Source organism: Aquarana catesbeiana, linkage group LG08, assembly GCF_042186555.1.
Source record: "Aquarana catesbeiana isolate 2022-GZ linkage group LG08, ASM4218655v1, whole genome shotgun sequence".
Classification (NCBI taxonomy): Eukaryota; Metazoa; Chordata; class Amphibia; order Anura; family Ranidae; genus Aquarana; species Aquarana catesbeiana.
In genome coordinates, this window is record NC_133331.1 from 309,035,558 (window position 1) to 309,053,871 (window position 18,314).

Below are 18,314 nucleotides of genomic sequence, written 5' to 3' on the forward strand. Positions count from 1 at the left end.
ATCCAGAGGCGCCTGCAATTCAGATTCCCGTGGGGCAGCGGACGCCATTATCCGGAGCCAAAACACAGAGAGAGATAGGGTTCTGGCTGAAGACTTCTCATCATCTGCATCGTGGCCAAATTCTTCTGAGTTCCAGTGTGGTGAGCGGGTATAGCCCATGTTATAGTTAAAGGGGTTGTAAACCCTTACAACATGCTTTTTGCTACAGGTAAGCTGATAAAAAGGCTTACCTGTAGCTACCCTGGATATCTCCTAAACCTGAACGGTTTAGGAGATATCCCCAGTATTTTTATGTGCCGACGTCATGGGCACTAAAGCAGCGGCACGTATGTGCCGTTGCTTCAATGAGTGTGCCTTTACCGGCGGCTCCTGCGCGCATGCGCAGGAGTGGCGTAATTGCGGCTCTGTCCAATCACAGCGCCGGAGCCCTCGCGATACCCGGAAGTAACTCCGGGAGCGATGTCGGCCGCCAGAGTGGTGTACGAGGACGGCTGTGGGGGCTTCGATCTCAGGTAAGTAATTCATAATGAGCTAGTATGCATAGCTCATTATGCCTTTGTCTTGCAAGTTTTTTTTTTTTTTTTTTGTCCTAGGGTTTACAACCACTTTAAAGGGGTTGTAAAACCCTCGTGTTATTTAAAAAAAAAAATGTTATACTTACCTCCACTGTGCAGTTCACTTTGCACAGAGTGGCCCTGAACCTCCTCTTCTGGGGTCCCACGGTGGCGCTGGTGGCTCCTCCCCGCATCGAGTGTCCACGTTGGAGAAGCGCTCTCCTTGGTGGACACCCGTGCGGGCGCGCTCCCAAGTCCAGCTTCTGTGTCAATTCACACAAAATGCAGGACTCGGCCCCGCCCCCCCCTGGCGCCCACGTCATTGGATTTGATTGACAGCAGCGGGAGCCAATGGCTGCGCTGCTATCAATCTATCCAATCGGGACACGAGACACAGGCTACAAATGGTGTGCTTGTTCCCGGACAGAGGATGACAGCGTTCAGGTAAGTAAAACGTGGGGGGGGGCTGCAGCACCAAAAAAGGTTTTTTTCACCTTAATGCACAGAATACTATGAGGGTTTACAACCCCTTTAAGGACACTGCTGTTAGACATCACCCACACAGTTCTGGGCAGAGGCTGGGGGGCTCCTCCCTAGCAAAATAACACTCACTGTGTGATCAGGAACATCGCTGGTGCCGGCTGCTCCGTGCTGTGAAGGGTCAGGTGCCCAGTAGAGATCCCCATGAAGGTGAAGTAGCAGAGACTCCAGCTTGGTTCTTTGGGATGCCGGGAGTTGGGCCTCTTACTAACCTGGCCCAGATGATGCCGTGTCGCTTGCCAGAAGATAGAGGAGGTGGGTGGTTGTCCAGCGTGGTGGAGAGCACAAGGCACGGCGGAGGAGGAAGTTAACTCCTCCGCTTTGGAATCATTAACTGTAAGCGCAAAAGGGAGTGCAACTGTAAACATATAAATGGTAAATCATATATATACAGTGGGGACGGAAAGTATTCAGACCCCCTTAAATTTTTCACTCTTTGTTATATTGCAGCCATTTGCTAAAATCATTTAAGTTCATTTTTTCCTCATTAATGTACACACAGTACCCCATATTGACAGAAAAACACAGAACTGTTGACATTTTTGCAGATTTATTAAAAAAAGAAAAACTGAAATATCACATGGTCCTAAGTATTCAGACCCTTTGCTCAGTATTTAGTAGAAGCCCCTTTTGATCTAATACAGCCATGAGTCTTTTTGGGAAAGATGCAACAAGTTTTTCACACCTGGATTTGGGGATCCTCTGCCATTCCTCCTTGCAGATCCTCTCCAGTTCTGTCGGGTTGGATGGTAAACGTTGGTGGACAGCCATTTTTAGGTCTCTCCAGAGATGCTCAATTGGGTTTAAGTCAGGGCTTTGGCTGGGCCATTCAAGAACAGTCACAGAGTTGTTGTGAAGCCACTCCTTCATTATTTTAGCTGTGTGCTTAGGGTCATTGTCTTGTTGGAAGGTAAACCTTCGGCCCAGTCTGAGGTCCTGAGCACTCTGGAGAAGGTTTTCGTCCAGGACATCCCTGTACTTGGCCGGATTCATCTTTCCCTCGATTGCAACCAGTCGTCCTGTCCCTGCAGCTGAAAAACACCCCCACAGAATGATGCTGCCACCACCATGCTTCACTGTTGGGACTGTATTGGACAGGTGATGAGCAGTGCCTGGTTTTCTCCACACATACCGCTTAGAGTTAAGGCCAAAAAGTTCTATATTGGTCTCATTAGACCAGAGAATCTTATTTCTCATCATCTTGGAGTCCTTCAGGTGTTTTTTGCAAACTCCATGTGGGCTTTCAAGTGTCTTGCACTGAGGAGGTTGCGCTTCCATCGGGCCACTCTGCCATAAAGCCCCGACTGGTGAAGGGCTGCAGTGATGGTTGACTTTCTACAACTTTCTCCCATCTCCCGACTGCATCTCTGGAGCTCAGCCACAGTGATCTTTGGGTTCTTCTTTACCTCTCTCACCAAGGCTCTTCTCCCCCGATAGCTCAGTTTGGCTGGACGGCCAGCTCTAGGAAGGGTTCTGGTCGTCCCAAACATCTTCCATTTAAGGATTATGGAGGCCACTGTGCTCTTAGGAACCTTAAGTGCAGCAGAATTTTTTTTGTAACCTTGGCCAGATCTGTGCCTTGCCACAATTCTGTCTCTGAGCTCTTCAGGCAGTTCCTTTGACCTCATAATTCTCATTTGCTCTGACATGCACTGTGATCTGTAAGGTCTTATATAGACAGGTGTGTGGCTTTCCTAATCAAGTCCAATCAGTATAATCAAACACAGCTGGACTCAAATGAAGGTGTAGAACCATCTCAAGGATGATCAGAAGAAATGGACAGCACCTGAGTTAAATATATGAGTGTCACAGCAAAGGGTCTGAACACTTAGGACCATGTGATATTTCAGTTTTTCTTTTTTAATAAACCTGCAAAACTGTCAACAATTCTGTGTTTTTATGTCAATATGGGGTGCTGTGTGTACATTAATGAGGAAAAAAATTAACTTAAATTATTTTAGCAAATGGCTGCAATATAACAGAGTGAAAAATTTAAGGGGGTCTGAATACTTTCCATCCCCACTGTAGTCCATATAGAGTCGGTGATTTGCGGCTAGTTGCGGCAGCTGTCCTCAGAGAAAGCCAACTCTGTACTGTGGGATGAGAAAGGGGAAAACAGAGGAAGTGCCACTTGAGTGTAGTATTTAAAACATGATTTAATGACAAGATACACAATAACACTCACAGGATAGAGATAAAAAGAGGCTCATCGGTAGATGGTGTCATCCAGGTCTCTCCTAGCATCCAACAATGGCACCCAGGCATTGCTGGGATGGCAGAGTATCCGCTGCACATCCTGTGGCCACCAGGAAGTCGGCCAGAACCAGTGTGGAACGCAGGAAATTGATGTCACGGGAGGCATCCGGAAGAGCTGTACTGATCAGACAGGCAGGCTACGCGCTCAGAGCTTTGAGCTCCTTCTACAGGTATAAAGTGGCAGTGCTATGAAAGCACTACCATAGCACTGCCACTTTAGGCCTTATAAAAGGAGCTGAAGCTCTGTGCCTGCCTGTCTGTCTGATCGCATTAGCTCTCCCGGATGCCTCTCTGTCTCCCGTGACACCACTTCCCTGCGTTCCACACTGGTTCCGGCCGACTTCCTGGTGGTCACAGGACGTGCAGTGTCTGCCAGCCCATCAACGTGTGGGTGCCATTGTTGGATGCTAGGAGAGACCTGGATGACACCATCAACCGATGAGCCTGTTTTTAGCTCTATCCTGTGAGTGTTATCGTGTATCTTGACATTAAACCGTGTTTTAAAGTACTATACTCAAGTGGCGCTTCCTGTGTTTTCCTCTAACTCCTCCGCTTTGAATGCGGAGCAGGGAGTCGCAGCCATGACATCACCGGGTGCTAGACACCAGGCGGCTCTAGCAATCGGTGGCAAGTAGAGTATCAGGTGGAGGCGGAGTGAGCACCAGCGCTATGGTGGGGTTTGCTCGCTCTGTATCATTCTGTATCAGTATCATTCAGTATCATTCTGGGACACTATTGTCCTGGAATGAAGGTGCTCAGGACCCCGGACAGACCTGATAATTGCGGGACTGTCCCAGGCAATCCGGGACGTGTGGTCACCTTAGTCACCTTCTCACTGGAGATGAGATGAACTGTCCTGGGTTCAGATCAAGATGGGTCCGCAGAACATAACTAAAGTTCTGAACCCCATTAAAGTGAATGGGAGCTAAATGTAAAAAAACCCTGCACCAGTCACAGTGTCCCTGATCTCTGCCACACCAGTTCCATTGTCCCTCATCACCACCAAACCAGTCCCAGTGTCCCTCATCACCACCAAAATAGTCCCAGTGTCTCTGATCACTGCCACACTATTTCCAGTGTCCCTGATCACCGCCACACCAGTCCCAGTGTCCCTGATCACCGCCACACCAGTCCCAGTGTCCCTGATCACCACCACGCCAGTCCCAGTGTCCCTGATCACCACCACGCCAGTCCCAGTGTCCCTGATCACCACCACGCCAGTCCCAGTGTCCCTGATCACCACCACGCCAGTCCCAGTGTCCCTGATCACCACCACGCCAGTCCCAGTGTCCCTGATCACCACCACGCCAGTCCCAGTGTCCCTGATCACCACCACGCCAGTCCCAGTGTCCCTGATCACCACCACGCCAGTCCCAGTGTCCCTGATCACCACCACGCCAGTCCCAGTGTCCCTGATCACCACCACGCCAGTCCCAGTGTCCCTGATCACCACCACGCCAGTCCCAGTGTCCCTGATCACCACCACGCCAGTCCCAGTGTCCCTGATCACCACCACACTAGTCCCAGTGTCCCTGATCACTACCACGCCAGTCATATTGTCCCTGATTATCACCACCACACCTGTCCCAGTGTCCCTGATCACCACCACGCCAGTCCCAGTGTCCCTGATCACCACCACACTAGTCCCAGTGTCCCTGATCACTACCACGCCAGTCATATTGTCCCTGATTATCACCACCACACCTGTCCCAGTGTCCCTGATCATCACCACCACACCAGTCCCAGTGTCCCTGATCACCGCCACACAGGTCACAGTGTCACTTTTAAGTCAGCTTGACTTGTTCACATGTGCAATGCTCTCTGAAGAGTATTTGTGGTTTGATCGCTCTCCAAAAAGCATTTGACAGGTGGTGAGGAGATATTGTGTTACCTCCTCACCACCTGCTTTAACCCCTTACACCCCACACAAGCACCCCCATTAACTTAAATGGGTCACGATCGGCATGGGTACTGGGGGTATAATTCCTGCCATAGCTGCAAAGCATTGTGGTCGCAGCATGGTAAAACCGCAGTTCAACTGCAAGGTTTCACGCCCACACACACACTTTACGCTTAAAAAAAACCCTAATAGGGGGCGTGGCCAAGCGATGGCAGAGTGAGGACGCACACCTCGGAGCTCTGTGCAGGGAAGCCCTGAGAACGGACAGTAATCTTGCCTAGAGAGAGCCGAAATTCATGCCAGGGGACCGCAAACACCCGCTGGACTCGGGGGTACAGAAGGGTTCGGACATAACCCATTATTTCCTTCGGCAACACGCCGCCGCTTCCCCCGCCACCTCGGCCAAGATGGCGCCGCCTCGAGTGCCTCCGACGAACGCTGCCGCTTCAGCTAAGAAAAGCACCCAGCCGGGAACGAATCCAGGAGGAGACCGTCCCGCTTCAGATGACAGGTCAGCATCTCCTATTCTATCCCCTGTGATCCCGACCACTGACACTCAACTTAGCTGCAGTCATACAAGGGGGACAGGCGGTAACATGGAGGAATCCCTAAGAGACATTGTGTCTGGTCTGCCTACAAGACAAGATCTACAGGAAATGGCAGCATCCATTGTCAATGCACTCTCCAGGGAACTACATGACTTGCGCCAGCAGGTAAATACGGTAGATGAAAGGGTCACTGTTTTAGAGACCTCAGCATCCACATCGGACACCCGGATTGCCGCTATAGAACAGGAACAGCGTGGCTTTCGCCGCCATCTTGTGGACATACAACTTAAGCTGGATGACGACGAGAACAGGAGCAGACGTAACAATCTGCGCCTCCGCGGCATCCCTGAAGCCACCATGGGATCAGATCAACGTGCAACGGTGGCGGCTATCCTGAACCAGGTCCTTGGAAAACCACCGGCAGCGGAACTGGAGCTGGACAGGGTCCACCGCATCCCAGGCCCCAGGACTCCCCCCGCAGCATCTCAAGATCCTGATGCCACAGACCTCCCACGGGATGTTCTGTGTAGGGTACACTTCTTCACCATAAAGGAGGAAATCATGCGGTTGGCCTGGGAGCGCAGCCCCATTGACATTGATGGCGCATTGATCCGGATCTACCCGGATATTTCCAGGCAAACAAGGGCAATGCGAGGCCTTATGAGACCACTTCTGGAGGTCATCCGGGCGGCAGAGGCGACGTACCGCTGGGGCCACCCTTTCCACCTAATTGTGCGAAGGCAGGGAGTAGAATTCTACCTACGCTCTCCAGACCAACTTCCAGACCTATTCAGCTTCCTAGCCAAACCCCCTGTTAGTGTCCCCAATTGGTTTGACTACCTGTTGTCACTGGAGGCCTTGGGCCCACCTCTGCCCAGGCCACAGCGTTCCCGTAGACCACGCTCACGAGCAACCAGCCGAGAGACTGCTAGACCTCACCCGAGGTCCGCCGAAGCGTAACTTCCTATCTTCCCTCAAGACCCGGTAAGACCAGATGAACGTTCATGTTACATCACCCCACTGAACTTCCAAGATCATTAAAACATACTTTCCAAGTGGCTTGTAAAGCTGGGTTCCTGGGTATCTTTCTTGGGCCTGTCTAGACTACCATACCTTGTGCAACCTCAGGAATAATGACCCTCGGATATACCTACAACTCCCACTCCGGAATTAAGGGATGTCGGCCATTACCCACCAGCTTAATCATTAAGGGGCCGGACTGTCGCGGACTCGTGCCAAGCCTGGTCTGGCACTACGCCTCCATCGCACAGGCTCACTACCAGTGATGGATGAGGGAGACGGATGCAACAGGGAGACCAGTGACTTAGACCCCAGCCATGGCACCTCAAGATGGATACGCAGAACTTTATCACCGCCTGGAAAAATTGACCCTCCACTCCCAGATAAGTGTCCTGAGGGCCTGGTCTGTTTATTTGCCTACCTTCCATTTGGCCTCATGTTTGGTTATGTACCCCCCCTATTTGCTAAACAACTTAGTAGTTATACGGGGCACCCCTGGGACCCCTCACTCTCCCTAGCTTCGTTCTGAAGTATGTGCAGGTTGTCATGCATTAGGAGGGGGAGGGAGGCTCAGGGCCGTAGTGGGTAACAATCCCAGGGACATGACAATAGTTGATGACGTACCTTTTATGATATGTTATGTTTTGTTGTTTAATTTCTTACCGCTCTTCTACTACATTGTTTTATCACTACACTGTATTATATTTACGCTACTGGTAGTAACCTCGCCTTTCATGATTCGCCCCGGTACCCCCGGGTGGGAAGGTGAAGGACTCTTGATGCTGGTGTTGCGGGCCTGGCCGTGAGGCGTTGGGGCGGACCCCACTGGTAATGGCTATTGCCTGTGTTGGCAGGGGGGATCGGTCTGACGTCCATGAGCCTCCTGGGAGCACCTTCATCTAGTGGTCGCGGCAGAGGATGTTTTTGTCAGCCATGATGTAGGTACCAACCACTGAAGGGTTTTTTCAGCTGTTATGGTTCTTAAGTTAGACACTCTATAATTCTCAGAGGCGCTACCCCCTCACATCTCCACATATTTTGTCTATTTAAATCACTGCCTAAACTCTATTTACTTTAGAGTAGATTACAACGCTCTTTTCACCCCCACATTAGGGCGGACCCCTGTGTAGACACCTTAGTGTACACCAGGGGCCCATAGTCAGTCTAAGACAGAAACCGTTTACTCCCCCTACCCCATCCTTCCTCCCCTCCCCTTTCCCTCTCCCTCCTCTCCCTCCCCTCTGGCCTATTTTCTCAAATTCTTGCCCTCTGCCTGTAGGGGTGTCTGCTGTTGGGACTTTCCCACACGCATATTGACTTCTATTTCACTGCCAGAAGGCATGATGGGCCACCTAAAGATTACCTCGCTAAACGTGCGTGGCCTTAATGTGCCAGAGAAGCGCTCGCAGCTTTTGACTGACCTGCGCAGGGGCAAAACACATGTCGCTTTTCTACAGGAAACGCACTTTCGTGCAGACTCCATACCCAGGCTGACTAACGGGGCCTTCCCAGTAGCATATCATAGTGTCTCTCCGGTCTCCAAATCGAAGAGGGTTAGTATTATCTTGGCCAGGTCGGTTCCTTGGGTGTTTGAGGCACAGCGAGCGGACGAGCAGGGTCGTTTTCTCCTCCTAAAGGGAAGAGTGTCCGATCTGCGGGTTACCTTCGCAAACGTTTACTTTCCCAATGTTAACCACCCCCCAATTTCTACGTAAGCTTCTTTCGGAGCTCCTGGAGTTCTCGGAGGGGATGCTTATTCTCGGCGGAGACCTTAACTTCGCCATGGATCCAGCCATGGACGTCTCGCGGGGAGCCTCCCATCTGTCTTACTCCTGCCTGAGGCGTCTCAAGGCAGACTTGCACACCCTACAACTTGTTGACCCTTGGCGGCTGCTCCATAACCAAGATAGAGACTATACATTTTACTCTCAGGTGCACCACACCTACTCGTGGTTAGATTACATATTGCTGTCCCATAAAGATCTTGCCAAGGTAGTCTCTACATCCATTGATGTCATATCCTTCTCGGACCATGCCCCCATTCACTTGGTCCTCCAGTTGGGGCCAGTGATTCGGTCTCCTCCCTCTTGGCGACTAAACGAAGCATTGCTTCAATCGGAGGAAACACGTGCGGAGCTACTGAGAGCGCTGCGGGAGTACTTCTCCGTCAACGAGGGATCAGTCCCCAACCCCCTTGTGATATGGGAGGCCCACAAGACAGTAGTGAGAGGGATATTAATCAAAATAGGGGCCCGACTTAAACGGGACAGATTGAAACGCACGGAGGAACTAATTGCACTGATTCGTAAGCTGGAAAGTGTACATAAGGCTAGCCTTGCTCGTACAACCTTTCGGGATCTACAGAGGGCTCGGGAGGAGCTTTGCACTCTCCTCTTCCAGAAGACCAAACAGAAACTAGCATAGGCACGTCGTACTATGTTTGAGTATTCAAACAAACCAGGGTCACTTTTGGCCAGAGCCCTGCAGGGCCCTCGCACGAAAACATACATCCCACACATACAGTCGTCTACAGGACAGAAGCTAAATACCTCCTCAGAAATGGCGGAGGAGTTCCGCTCCTTCTATACAGGCCTCTACAACCTAGACAGATTGCAACTCACGGGTTCCCCTGGGGAGGGCAGGCATACCCCTCAATCTTATATAGCTGCCTCAGGCATGCCATCACTACCTGAAGAGGTAAGGGAGGAACTGGACGAACCCTTGACTGTAGAAGAACTGGGAGTTGCTTTGGCCTCCTCGAAACCAAAAAAGGCCCCTGGCCCCGATGGTCTAACCCCAGTGTACTACAAAACCTTCTTTGACTTACTGGCGAAGCCCTTAGTTTCTGCCCTCAACACCCTTACGGAGGGGAACCTATTCCCCATAGACACCCTTAGGGCCTACATATCCCTCATCCCGAAAGAAGGTAAAGACCCACGACTTTGTGGGAGCTACCGCCCAATTGCCCTTCTGAATTCGGATCTCAAGCTCTTCGCAAAAATTTTAGCCAATAGACTGCTCCCCCACATTCCGAATCTGATTCATAGAGACCAGGCTGGTTTTGTACCGCTACGTGAACCAAGGGACAATACTATAAGAGTCATCAACCTGATACACTCGGCGAGGATCACCAAACGGGCCCTTCTCCTGCTGTCAACTGATGCGGAGAAGGCCTTTGATCGCGTTGACTGGTCCTTCATCCGGGCAACTCTAGAGCACATAGGCCTTCGTTCCTCTATGCTACGGTGGATCCTTTCCCTATACACGCACCCCACTGCGTCGGTTAGGGTAAACGAGACGAGGTCAGACTTTTTCGACATCCGGAATGGCACGCGTCAGGGATGCCCCCTCTCCCCTCTGATCTTTATCCTGTCCCTAGAACCTCTTCTGTGCATGATAAGGGCAAACCCAGACATTCTAGGCTATCCGAAGCCCTCGGGACCCCACAAGGTGGCTGCTTTTGCAGATGACCTAATTTTCTTTCTAACAGAACCCCTTACCTCTCTCCCTAACTTGCTTGGATCCCTTCAAGAATACGGTAATCTTTCATCGTTTCAGATCAATCTGACAAAATCCTCCATTCTCAACATAACGGTAGATAAGGGAAATGTCCAACGTTTACGCGCGTCCTTTCCATTGAAATGGGCAACCAAGCATATACGTTATCTAGGAGTCGACATCACCTCAGATCCGGCTGAACTGTACTCGGCTAATTATACCCCTTTACTTCTACGCCTTAAAACTGACCTCCTGCACTGGCACTCTTTGACGCTGACATGGTTTGGCAGATGTAGCGCTCTCAAAATGACTTTGCTACCAAGGGTGCTATACCTGTTACAGGCGCTTCCCATCCGACTACCGCCAGCATTCTTTAAACAAATCGACTCCATGTTTCGGGCTTTTGTCTGGTCCCACCACAAACCTCGTGTTAGCCTCCAACTTCTTTATCTAACAAAAAGCAGGGGTGGGGTTGGTCTGCCGGACATAAAGGCTTATTACAGAGCAGTCCACTTAACTAGGTTGGTGGACTGGCACTGTCATGCAGAGGCGAAGCACTGGGTCGCCATGGAGGAGGAAGACTCTGGGGGGTCGGCCATGAGTTGGCCCTGGATTGCCTCACCACTCCCAAAGGATCTAGTGGAGCACCCTACCTTGGGCAGCACCCTAACAGTGGTTAGAGATGCTTTTCGGCGCTCTTCAGTGTCCCCGCAGCCATCTCCCATGGTTCCGATTATAGGTAACCCGGAATTCTTACCTGGAATTCAGAATCCACAACTTAAGCGACTGGCAATGGGCACTAAATGCCGCCTACGCGATTTTTTGGGACCCAATGGCCAACTTTCCTTAGAAGCTGGAGCATTGGTGACAGACCCCCCCCCTAGACTTTTGGAGTGGCCTCCAGCTGCGGAACTTTCTGCGCAGCTGTCTGAGGAAACCAGGCATTACCCGTAATCTCACTGAACTGGAACTCATTTGCCAGCATAGGGAACCGATTCGACATTGTCTCTCACTGATGTACTCATCCTTAACCCAACCAGAGGAGGGGTACGTTCCTCAGTTCCTCTCCAAATGGGAGGCGGAGCTGGGAGTCCAATTCACTGGGGTGCAGAGACAAAAAATTCTCTACTTCGCCCAGAAATCCTCAATTGCCACTAGGGTTCAGGAAACCTGTTACAAAATCATGACACGCTGGTAGAGTCCCTGCCATCTTGCATCGTTTCTTTCCTCAGGTGCCCGGCCTATGTTGGCGCTGTGGCTCTGAGGAGGGGACGATGCTACACATCTTCTGGTCTTGTTCCAAGCTTCCCCATTCTGGCACGGAGTGACACGCACGGTCGGACATCTTGCCGGTGTTTCCCTGGAAGACGATCCCGCAGCCTGCTTGCTCCATCTATCAGAATGACCCATTAAGAAATATAAGACCTCTCTCACCATCCAACTTCTGAATGCCGCAAAGGCCTGCATCCCTCTTTGCTGGAGATCGGAGAGACCACCGACACTATCCATGTGGTTTGCTAAAGTAAACGAATTAAGGGATATGGAGGATCTTACTGCCACCCTGCACAATAGAGAGGAGACCTTTCGAGAGACCTGGAGACCCTGGCAGCACTTTATTTACACGGAAGCCTATTTTCAGGAAATGACACAATCTAGCTAACTCCGCGGGTTGGCACCATCTCTCAGGCAGAGGGCAACACCCTTTACCCTGTTATATTGCACCTCTACATTCTTTCTTTTTTCGTTTCCTCTGTACTAATTCACTCCTTCCCCTCTACTTACCCTCCTGCTCCCCCCTTCCTTCTGTATTTCCCCACCCCCTCCTACCCCGTTACATTTCTCTCCTACCCCGGGGGACACTAGTCTCTATATTATGCATCCTCATACTTGGGTTTCTCCACGGCCCAGATATAAAGGAAATCTTGTAGATCATTACCTGTTCAATATGTCCCAGGTATGGGTTTTACAGTCTTTTTGCCCCCTTGTTACCAACTATAGAAAAAACATTGTATCCCACTGAGTGACAATGACTAGTAGACAAGGAAGTTAGACATAAGCCAAACAATTCAGAACCTAGAGCGCCGCTCAGATCTCATCCACTGACAGTATTGATAATTCGGGGGACCACCCCCACATACTTTAACTGTGGTGCTTGTTTTAATAACCAGATCTGTCGATCTTGTTGGTTTCTTTTTTGACATAACTGTTTGCAATCATTTACCTGTATCACACTTGCCTGTCTCTTACATTGTTTTACAACAGATCATGTAATTGTCTGCATTTGCTCAGTGTCAAAATAAAGGAATTTAAAAAAAAAAAAAACCCTAATAATGCAGCCGGTCACAGTTTTCTGGATCGCTGCCACACCAGTCCCAGTATCACCAGACTAGTGGAAGTCAGCAACAGTGTTCCAGATCACCACTACACCAGTCCCATTGTCACCAGACCAGTGTAGCCAGCAACAGTGTTCCTGATCAGTCACAACAGTGCAGTGTTGTTTCTGCTTGCCACCTGTACTGACCCTGACCTGTTTATTGACCATGTTTCTGCTTGCTGCTTGGACCAATCCTTTGCCTGTTTGCTGACCATGTCTCTGCCTGTAACCTGAACTTACCCATGTGCATGTCCAACTGACTATGTTCGTACAACCATTCCCTGCTGACAACTTCACTCCTGGAACACATTTGTTCCTCCTTTCTTCAGCCTCCTGTATCTCCTGGAAGTGCCAAGACAAGGTCACCTAGAGCCCAGGGCAAATTTGCCCCCCCCCTCCCCCTGAAGATGTAGGAGCGCTATGTGCCAGCAAAATCCCCCCCCCCAAACAAAAATTGGGCATTAATTTGCAATATTATCCCCAAGCATAAAGTCCCCCTCCTCTCAGTACAAATCTGCCCCCCCGCTAAAATTCCCCCTACCAGCACAAATCTCTGCCCCCCTCCCAAAAAAAAATTACCCCACTTAGCACAGATTCTTCCCCCCTCAAATTTCACCTCTGAGTACACCCCCCCCCCCAATATCCCTGCTAGCAAGAATCCCCCCCTCCCCAAAAAAAAAATCTCCTCTTAGCACAAATCCTCTCACCCCTCTGCCATATCACCACTGGGGGTCAGACCAGAGAGTGCGCCGCTGGGGAAAAGCACTTAACGCGTCACCCTGCGCAGGTAAAATCAAAAGCTCAGAGGGCCCGGGCCCTCTGAGTTTACTCAATTGCCTACGCCAGGACCCTCTGAGTTTACTTAATTACCTATGCCCAGGCCTGTTGAGTTTGCTCAATTATCTACGCCCTTGCCCTCTTAGTTTACTCAATTACCCACGCCCAGGCCCTCTTAGTTTACTCAGTTGCCTACGCCCGGGCCCTCTGAGTTTACTCAATTACCTGTCCAGGATGACGCGGCAAGTGCTTTTCCCCAGCAACACAATGTAAAACCTAAGGTGACAGAGAGGCGGCATGGGCCCCCTGGAGCATGGGCGGGATTACAGCCCCTGAGACCCCTCAAGCCCTGCCCATGGACACAATGTAAAACATAATTTTACAGGAGGCCACACAGGCCCACTGAAGCATGGGTGGGACTGCCACTGTGACCGCTCAAGCTCTGCCCATGTGTATATAGTTGGGCACTGCCCACTTTAGCAATGTACACAAAGTATATATATCAATCTGTATATAGGATATATAGTACAGCCAACTGTCAGGAAAACATGTATATATTTGGGAGCGGCTCCCTGTAGTTGTATCTCGGTTCTGCTCCTGTCACACTGGTGTCCCCCATCCCTGTAGAGCAGTTCCTTCCCGGGATCTGTCCCTGTCCATAGACCTCTGTCCATGTAGCAGACCTCCAGAGCTGACCCATTGACCTGCACTCCTCCTCCCACTCCAGCTGCCCCATGCAGACTTTCTCCCTGCCCTAAACTAAGAGCAGGTTTGGGTCCTGGAGCAGCTGGACTTGGCAGCTTTGGCTCCATGTACTGGGCCACCTACCACAGATGGTGGCCCTGAAGAAAGTGAAGCATTGCAGCAAAAACCTGCTGGAGTCCCGGCAGAGTTTCTGGGCTAAGCTGAATGTGTAAAACCTAGTGCTATTGCGACCCCTATTGCTACGCCCATGGATAAAGGCTTAACTGAAGCTTCAGCAACACATTTCAAAAGAACACATGAAACACAGTCCAGCCTTAAATGACTAATGCAGGCTGCCAGGTTCATTTTTTCCAGAGGAGCAAAGTCCATTCAGCAACAGTAGATTTCTAGTCCAGAGAGAATCCCAGCAGGGTGACCCAGAAGGAAGACATGTGCTACAGTAGGACTACATGTTGCAGCATACCTTCCTCTGAAAATCCCATGTGGAAGAGAGCCCTTCCCTGGTATTTATGTGGCTTACAGCAGGGGGCAGGACTAAGAAAACCCAGGAAAGAGTCTAGACACAATAAACCCCTTCCCATCATGGGCAGCCTGTAACTGTATAAATACACAGTGCAATCGAAACAACAGCAGAAACGCATTCAATAGCACCCCACACTGCATCATAAAAGATACAAAAAAAGATGAAACAAGTGCACAAAAACACTTCACACCCCCTGCATTCCCCACACCACCAATTCTCCCCAGTTCTTCTAAAATATTCCAGCAATAGCCATCAGGAATTGTTGGATAGAAACTGTCCAGCAGCAGGACAGCAAATAAGAGACCCAAATTGGGAGAGATGAGGAAGGGGTTTTCTAACAATGAAAATTAAAGTGTAGTGTTTGAGAAACTGACCAGTGGTAGGTAGGGGTGCAACGGATCAAAAAACTCACGGTTCGGATCGTTTCTTGGATCAGGAGTCACGGTTCGGATCAACAAAAAAAAATCTCCCCCACTGTAATATCCACAATCTCCCTATTGGCAGAGTATTGGCAGAATATATTGGCAGAGTATTGGCAGGGCATTGCAGAGTATTGGCAGGGCATTGCAGCAGGGCATTGCAGAGTATTGGCAGGGCATTGCAGAGTATTGGCACTGCTGCCATCTGATCTCTCCCCTCCACTGTACAGATCAGTACACAGAGGGGAGAGAGGAACCGGCGTCATGACATGACGCCGGTTTGTTACAAGTGATCGCTCCGTCATTTGATGGAGCGATCACGTGCTAAACGGCCGCCGGGTGTACCAAGATGACCGCCGCTCCGGAGCTAGGCCGAAGCCGCGACCTTTCCTATGGCCAAGGCCACAGAGCGCTCCGCGGATCGCGGGTGTCCGGTACGGATCAACCTCTGCGGATCGGATCACGGATCGATGACGATCCATTGCACCCCTAGTGGTAGGACAGTATGTAGTCACCTTGATTAGACTTTAAATTTGGGGACACAAGGCAACTGTTTTCCTGTACAAAAAATTTAAGGTTGGCAGCGGAGATAAGTGGAAATCTTTGAAAATGAGTGGCCCTAAGAAATGGGGGTGGGTCAGGGGGTGGAGCATGGGATGGGGGGTGTAGTTTCATGCTAAATTGTGGGTGTGGCCAAATTGTGCTTAAGTGGAATGGGCTTAAATGGGGTGTGATTAAATAGGGGTAATTCCTCCTTTTTTTAAACCCTTATATCTTCATCCTAATATTGCAGAACCAATCCAGTCCAGATTCTTCGCTTACAATTCTTCGCTTACAGAACCGGCATAGATCACATGTCCACACCAATGAGGATGGAGGACGACGACCGAAGTCACATGACTGAGAAGATACTAAAACTGACCCTGGAGATCATCTACCTGCTGATCGGAGAGGTGAGGAGGATTCTGGGAGGTCACATGACATCTCTGTTCTCTCTGTTGATAAAACACAGACTTGACCAGAGAGGTGAGGAGGATTCTGGGATTCTAACATGGTTTTCCTATTTATTTTCCAATACAGAGAATGCCTCGTGTGAAGTCTGGAGATCATATGACCATCACAGTGCCTCCATGTGACTCCCTAAAACCTGAGAGGCACAACATGCAGAAGATTCTAGAAGTCACCAAGAAGATGATGGAGCTGCTGACAGAAGAGGTGAGTGGTGCTGGAAATTCTGGGACATTATTCAGTAACAGACAAGGGATGTGTCTGGATGGTGACTGTATCATTGTGTGTGTCAGGTTCCTATAAGGTGTCAGGATATCACTGTCTATTTCTCCACGGAGGAGTGGGAGTATTTGGAAGGACACAAGGATCTCTACAAAGACGTCATGATTGAGAATCAGCCGCCCTTCACATCACCGGGTAAGAGGAGACATTATTGTAAAGGAGAGAGCAGTATGGAGGGTCCACCTAGATCCTCCTTCATCTGATAAACACATAGAAACAATGTATTCAGTCAGTGTGTGTGTTTCCTACAGATGGACCCACTTACTTTACTGTCTGTAAAAAAACAGCTAGGTAATCCCTCAATCTATACCTTATGACCTTAGATGAAGGTCTGTTCTAGATGTTAATGGTGGGACTCCAAAAAAAAATGGGTTCCTCCAAAGAATACATAACAGACCCATAACCTAGCATGCAGCCTGACAGGAGGGGAAAGGAGGAGGGAACCATGTACCCACCTTTTCCGGAACCATACCTTGCCACATGCCTTTTCACATGCTACCTTTCCTGGTAGACCGCCCTGGTTCAGAACCTTGTCCCCAAACTGAGGAGGACAAGGGCCTCTTCCCCACAAACCCGGCTTGCTGGTTGTGGAGGTCTGTGGGTGGAGGCTTATCAGAGCTTTAAAAATATGGGGTCCACAGATCCCGCCTCCCCCCCCAATGAGAATAACTATGGGGTACAGAGTCTGTTTCAATTGGCACTTTATGCATTGGCATACCAACTTAGACCTAGACAGTGTGGACAGTTTGGTCACCTGCTGACCTGACAACATCAACAGCCAGCTTAAGGCTAGGTTCGCGGCTGCGGTTTCAGTGCGGGAGTCCGGTGTGGTTCTGTTCATCAATTCAGGTATGAATTTATACCTGAAATCACACCCAAACCGGATCCAAAATTGCACAGGACTCTTTAAAACCGCACCATGGCTTCCACGCACATGTGTGAACTGACTGCATTGAGAAGGTTGCCGCCGGCCGGTTCACATGTTATGCAGATCGGATGCCGTTCAAAACGCATCCAATTCACAAATATGTGAACCGAGCCTTCCTCTTCAATAAGATACAGAAGTTAAACCCAATGCAAATTTAATTCCGCTTACGGCAGTACAGATGATATTTTTCAAGTTTTTTGAAGTTTAAGAAGACCCTCAGTTTCCTAAACTCTGTCTTTGAGCAGAACTAACAGAGGGAACATGGAGGAAACTAGGAGGATCTAGCTGGGATTGAACTAACTTGCACTAAACAGAAGGGGAGGCCTGAGTTAAAAAAGAAATCATATAGTAAACGAGTTGTAGTGACCAAAATCCACTGCTAGATGTCAGCATACATCAAATAATAGTAACCTGATGCAGGTGGAACAGAACAGCTACTCATTCGCTTTCTTCTCTCTATGAAGATTCTGGGGTTTAGCTGGCAGTATGAGGTTGCGTTTCGATCCTAGTTGCAGCAGCATTTTTTTAAGAATGGTCCGTCTTTTTGGAGCTTAAATATAGCTAGATGTTAACATAAAACTCTTATGAAGAGTCTTGTTGGGATGAAAAGTAAGGAAGAACATAGAAAACTGAAACACTTATATTTGCAACAGAAAATGCTTCTCCAAACACCCTCCAGTGCTGCTTGACACCAGAACCCTAGGCCTATCATCACATGTTCTATGCCAGAGGGTCTGCAAGTCTGAACTTTGAACATTTTCATTATCAAAGATCACATGACCCAGTGCCTAGGCTTGTGGCTGTGTGAAGAGCATGCACCTCTCAGTCCTCATTGGTTCCTGCTCATCTGACCAAGCTGTGTAAATGTAGAAGTGATCTGGGAGGAGGAACAAGGGCCCTTTTACTGAAGAGGGGAAGTCACATCTGGTTGGGACATTCACAAAGAACATCTGCTCACTAAAGTCGACCTGATCCAAATGGA

At 49.7% G+C, this 18,314-nt stretch overlaps 1 protein-coding gene across 1 annotated transcript in view; it reads left to right on the top strand.

Moving 5' to 3' along the window:
• The window catches only part of LOC141105049 (uncharacterized), a 167,620-nt gene that overhangs the window by 140,806 nt on the left and 8,500 nt on the right, over positions 1-18,314 (top strand). Inside the window, exons 9-10 of the mRNA XM_073594870.1 lie at positions 3,625-3,650; positions 6,867-6,870. Of these exons, the coding sequence (XP_073450971.1) occupies positions 3,625-3,650; positions 6,867-6,870 (30 nt within the window). The remainder of the gene's footprint in view (positions 1-3,624; positions 3,651-6,866; positions 6,871-18,314) is intronic.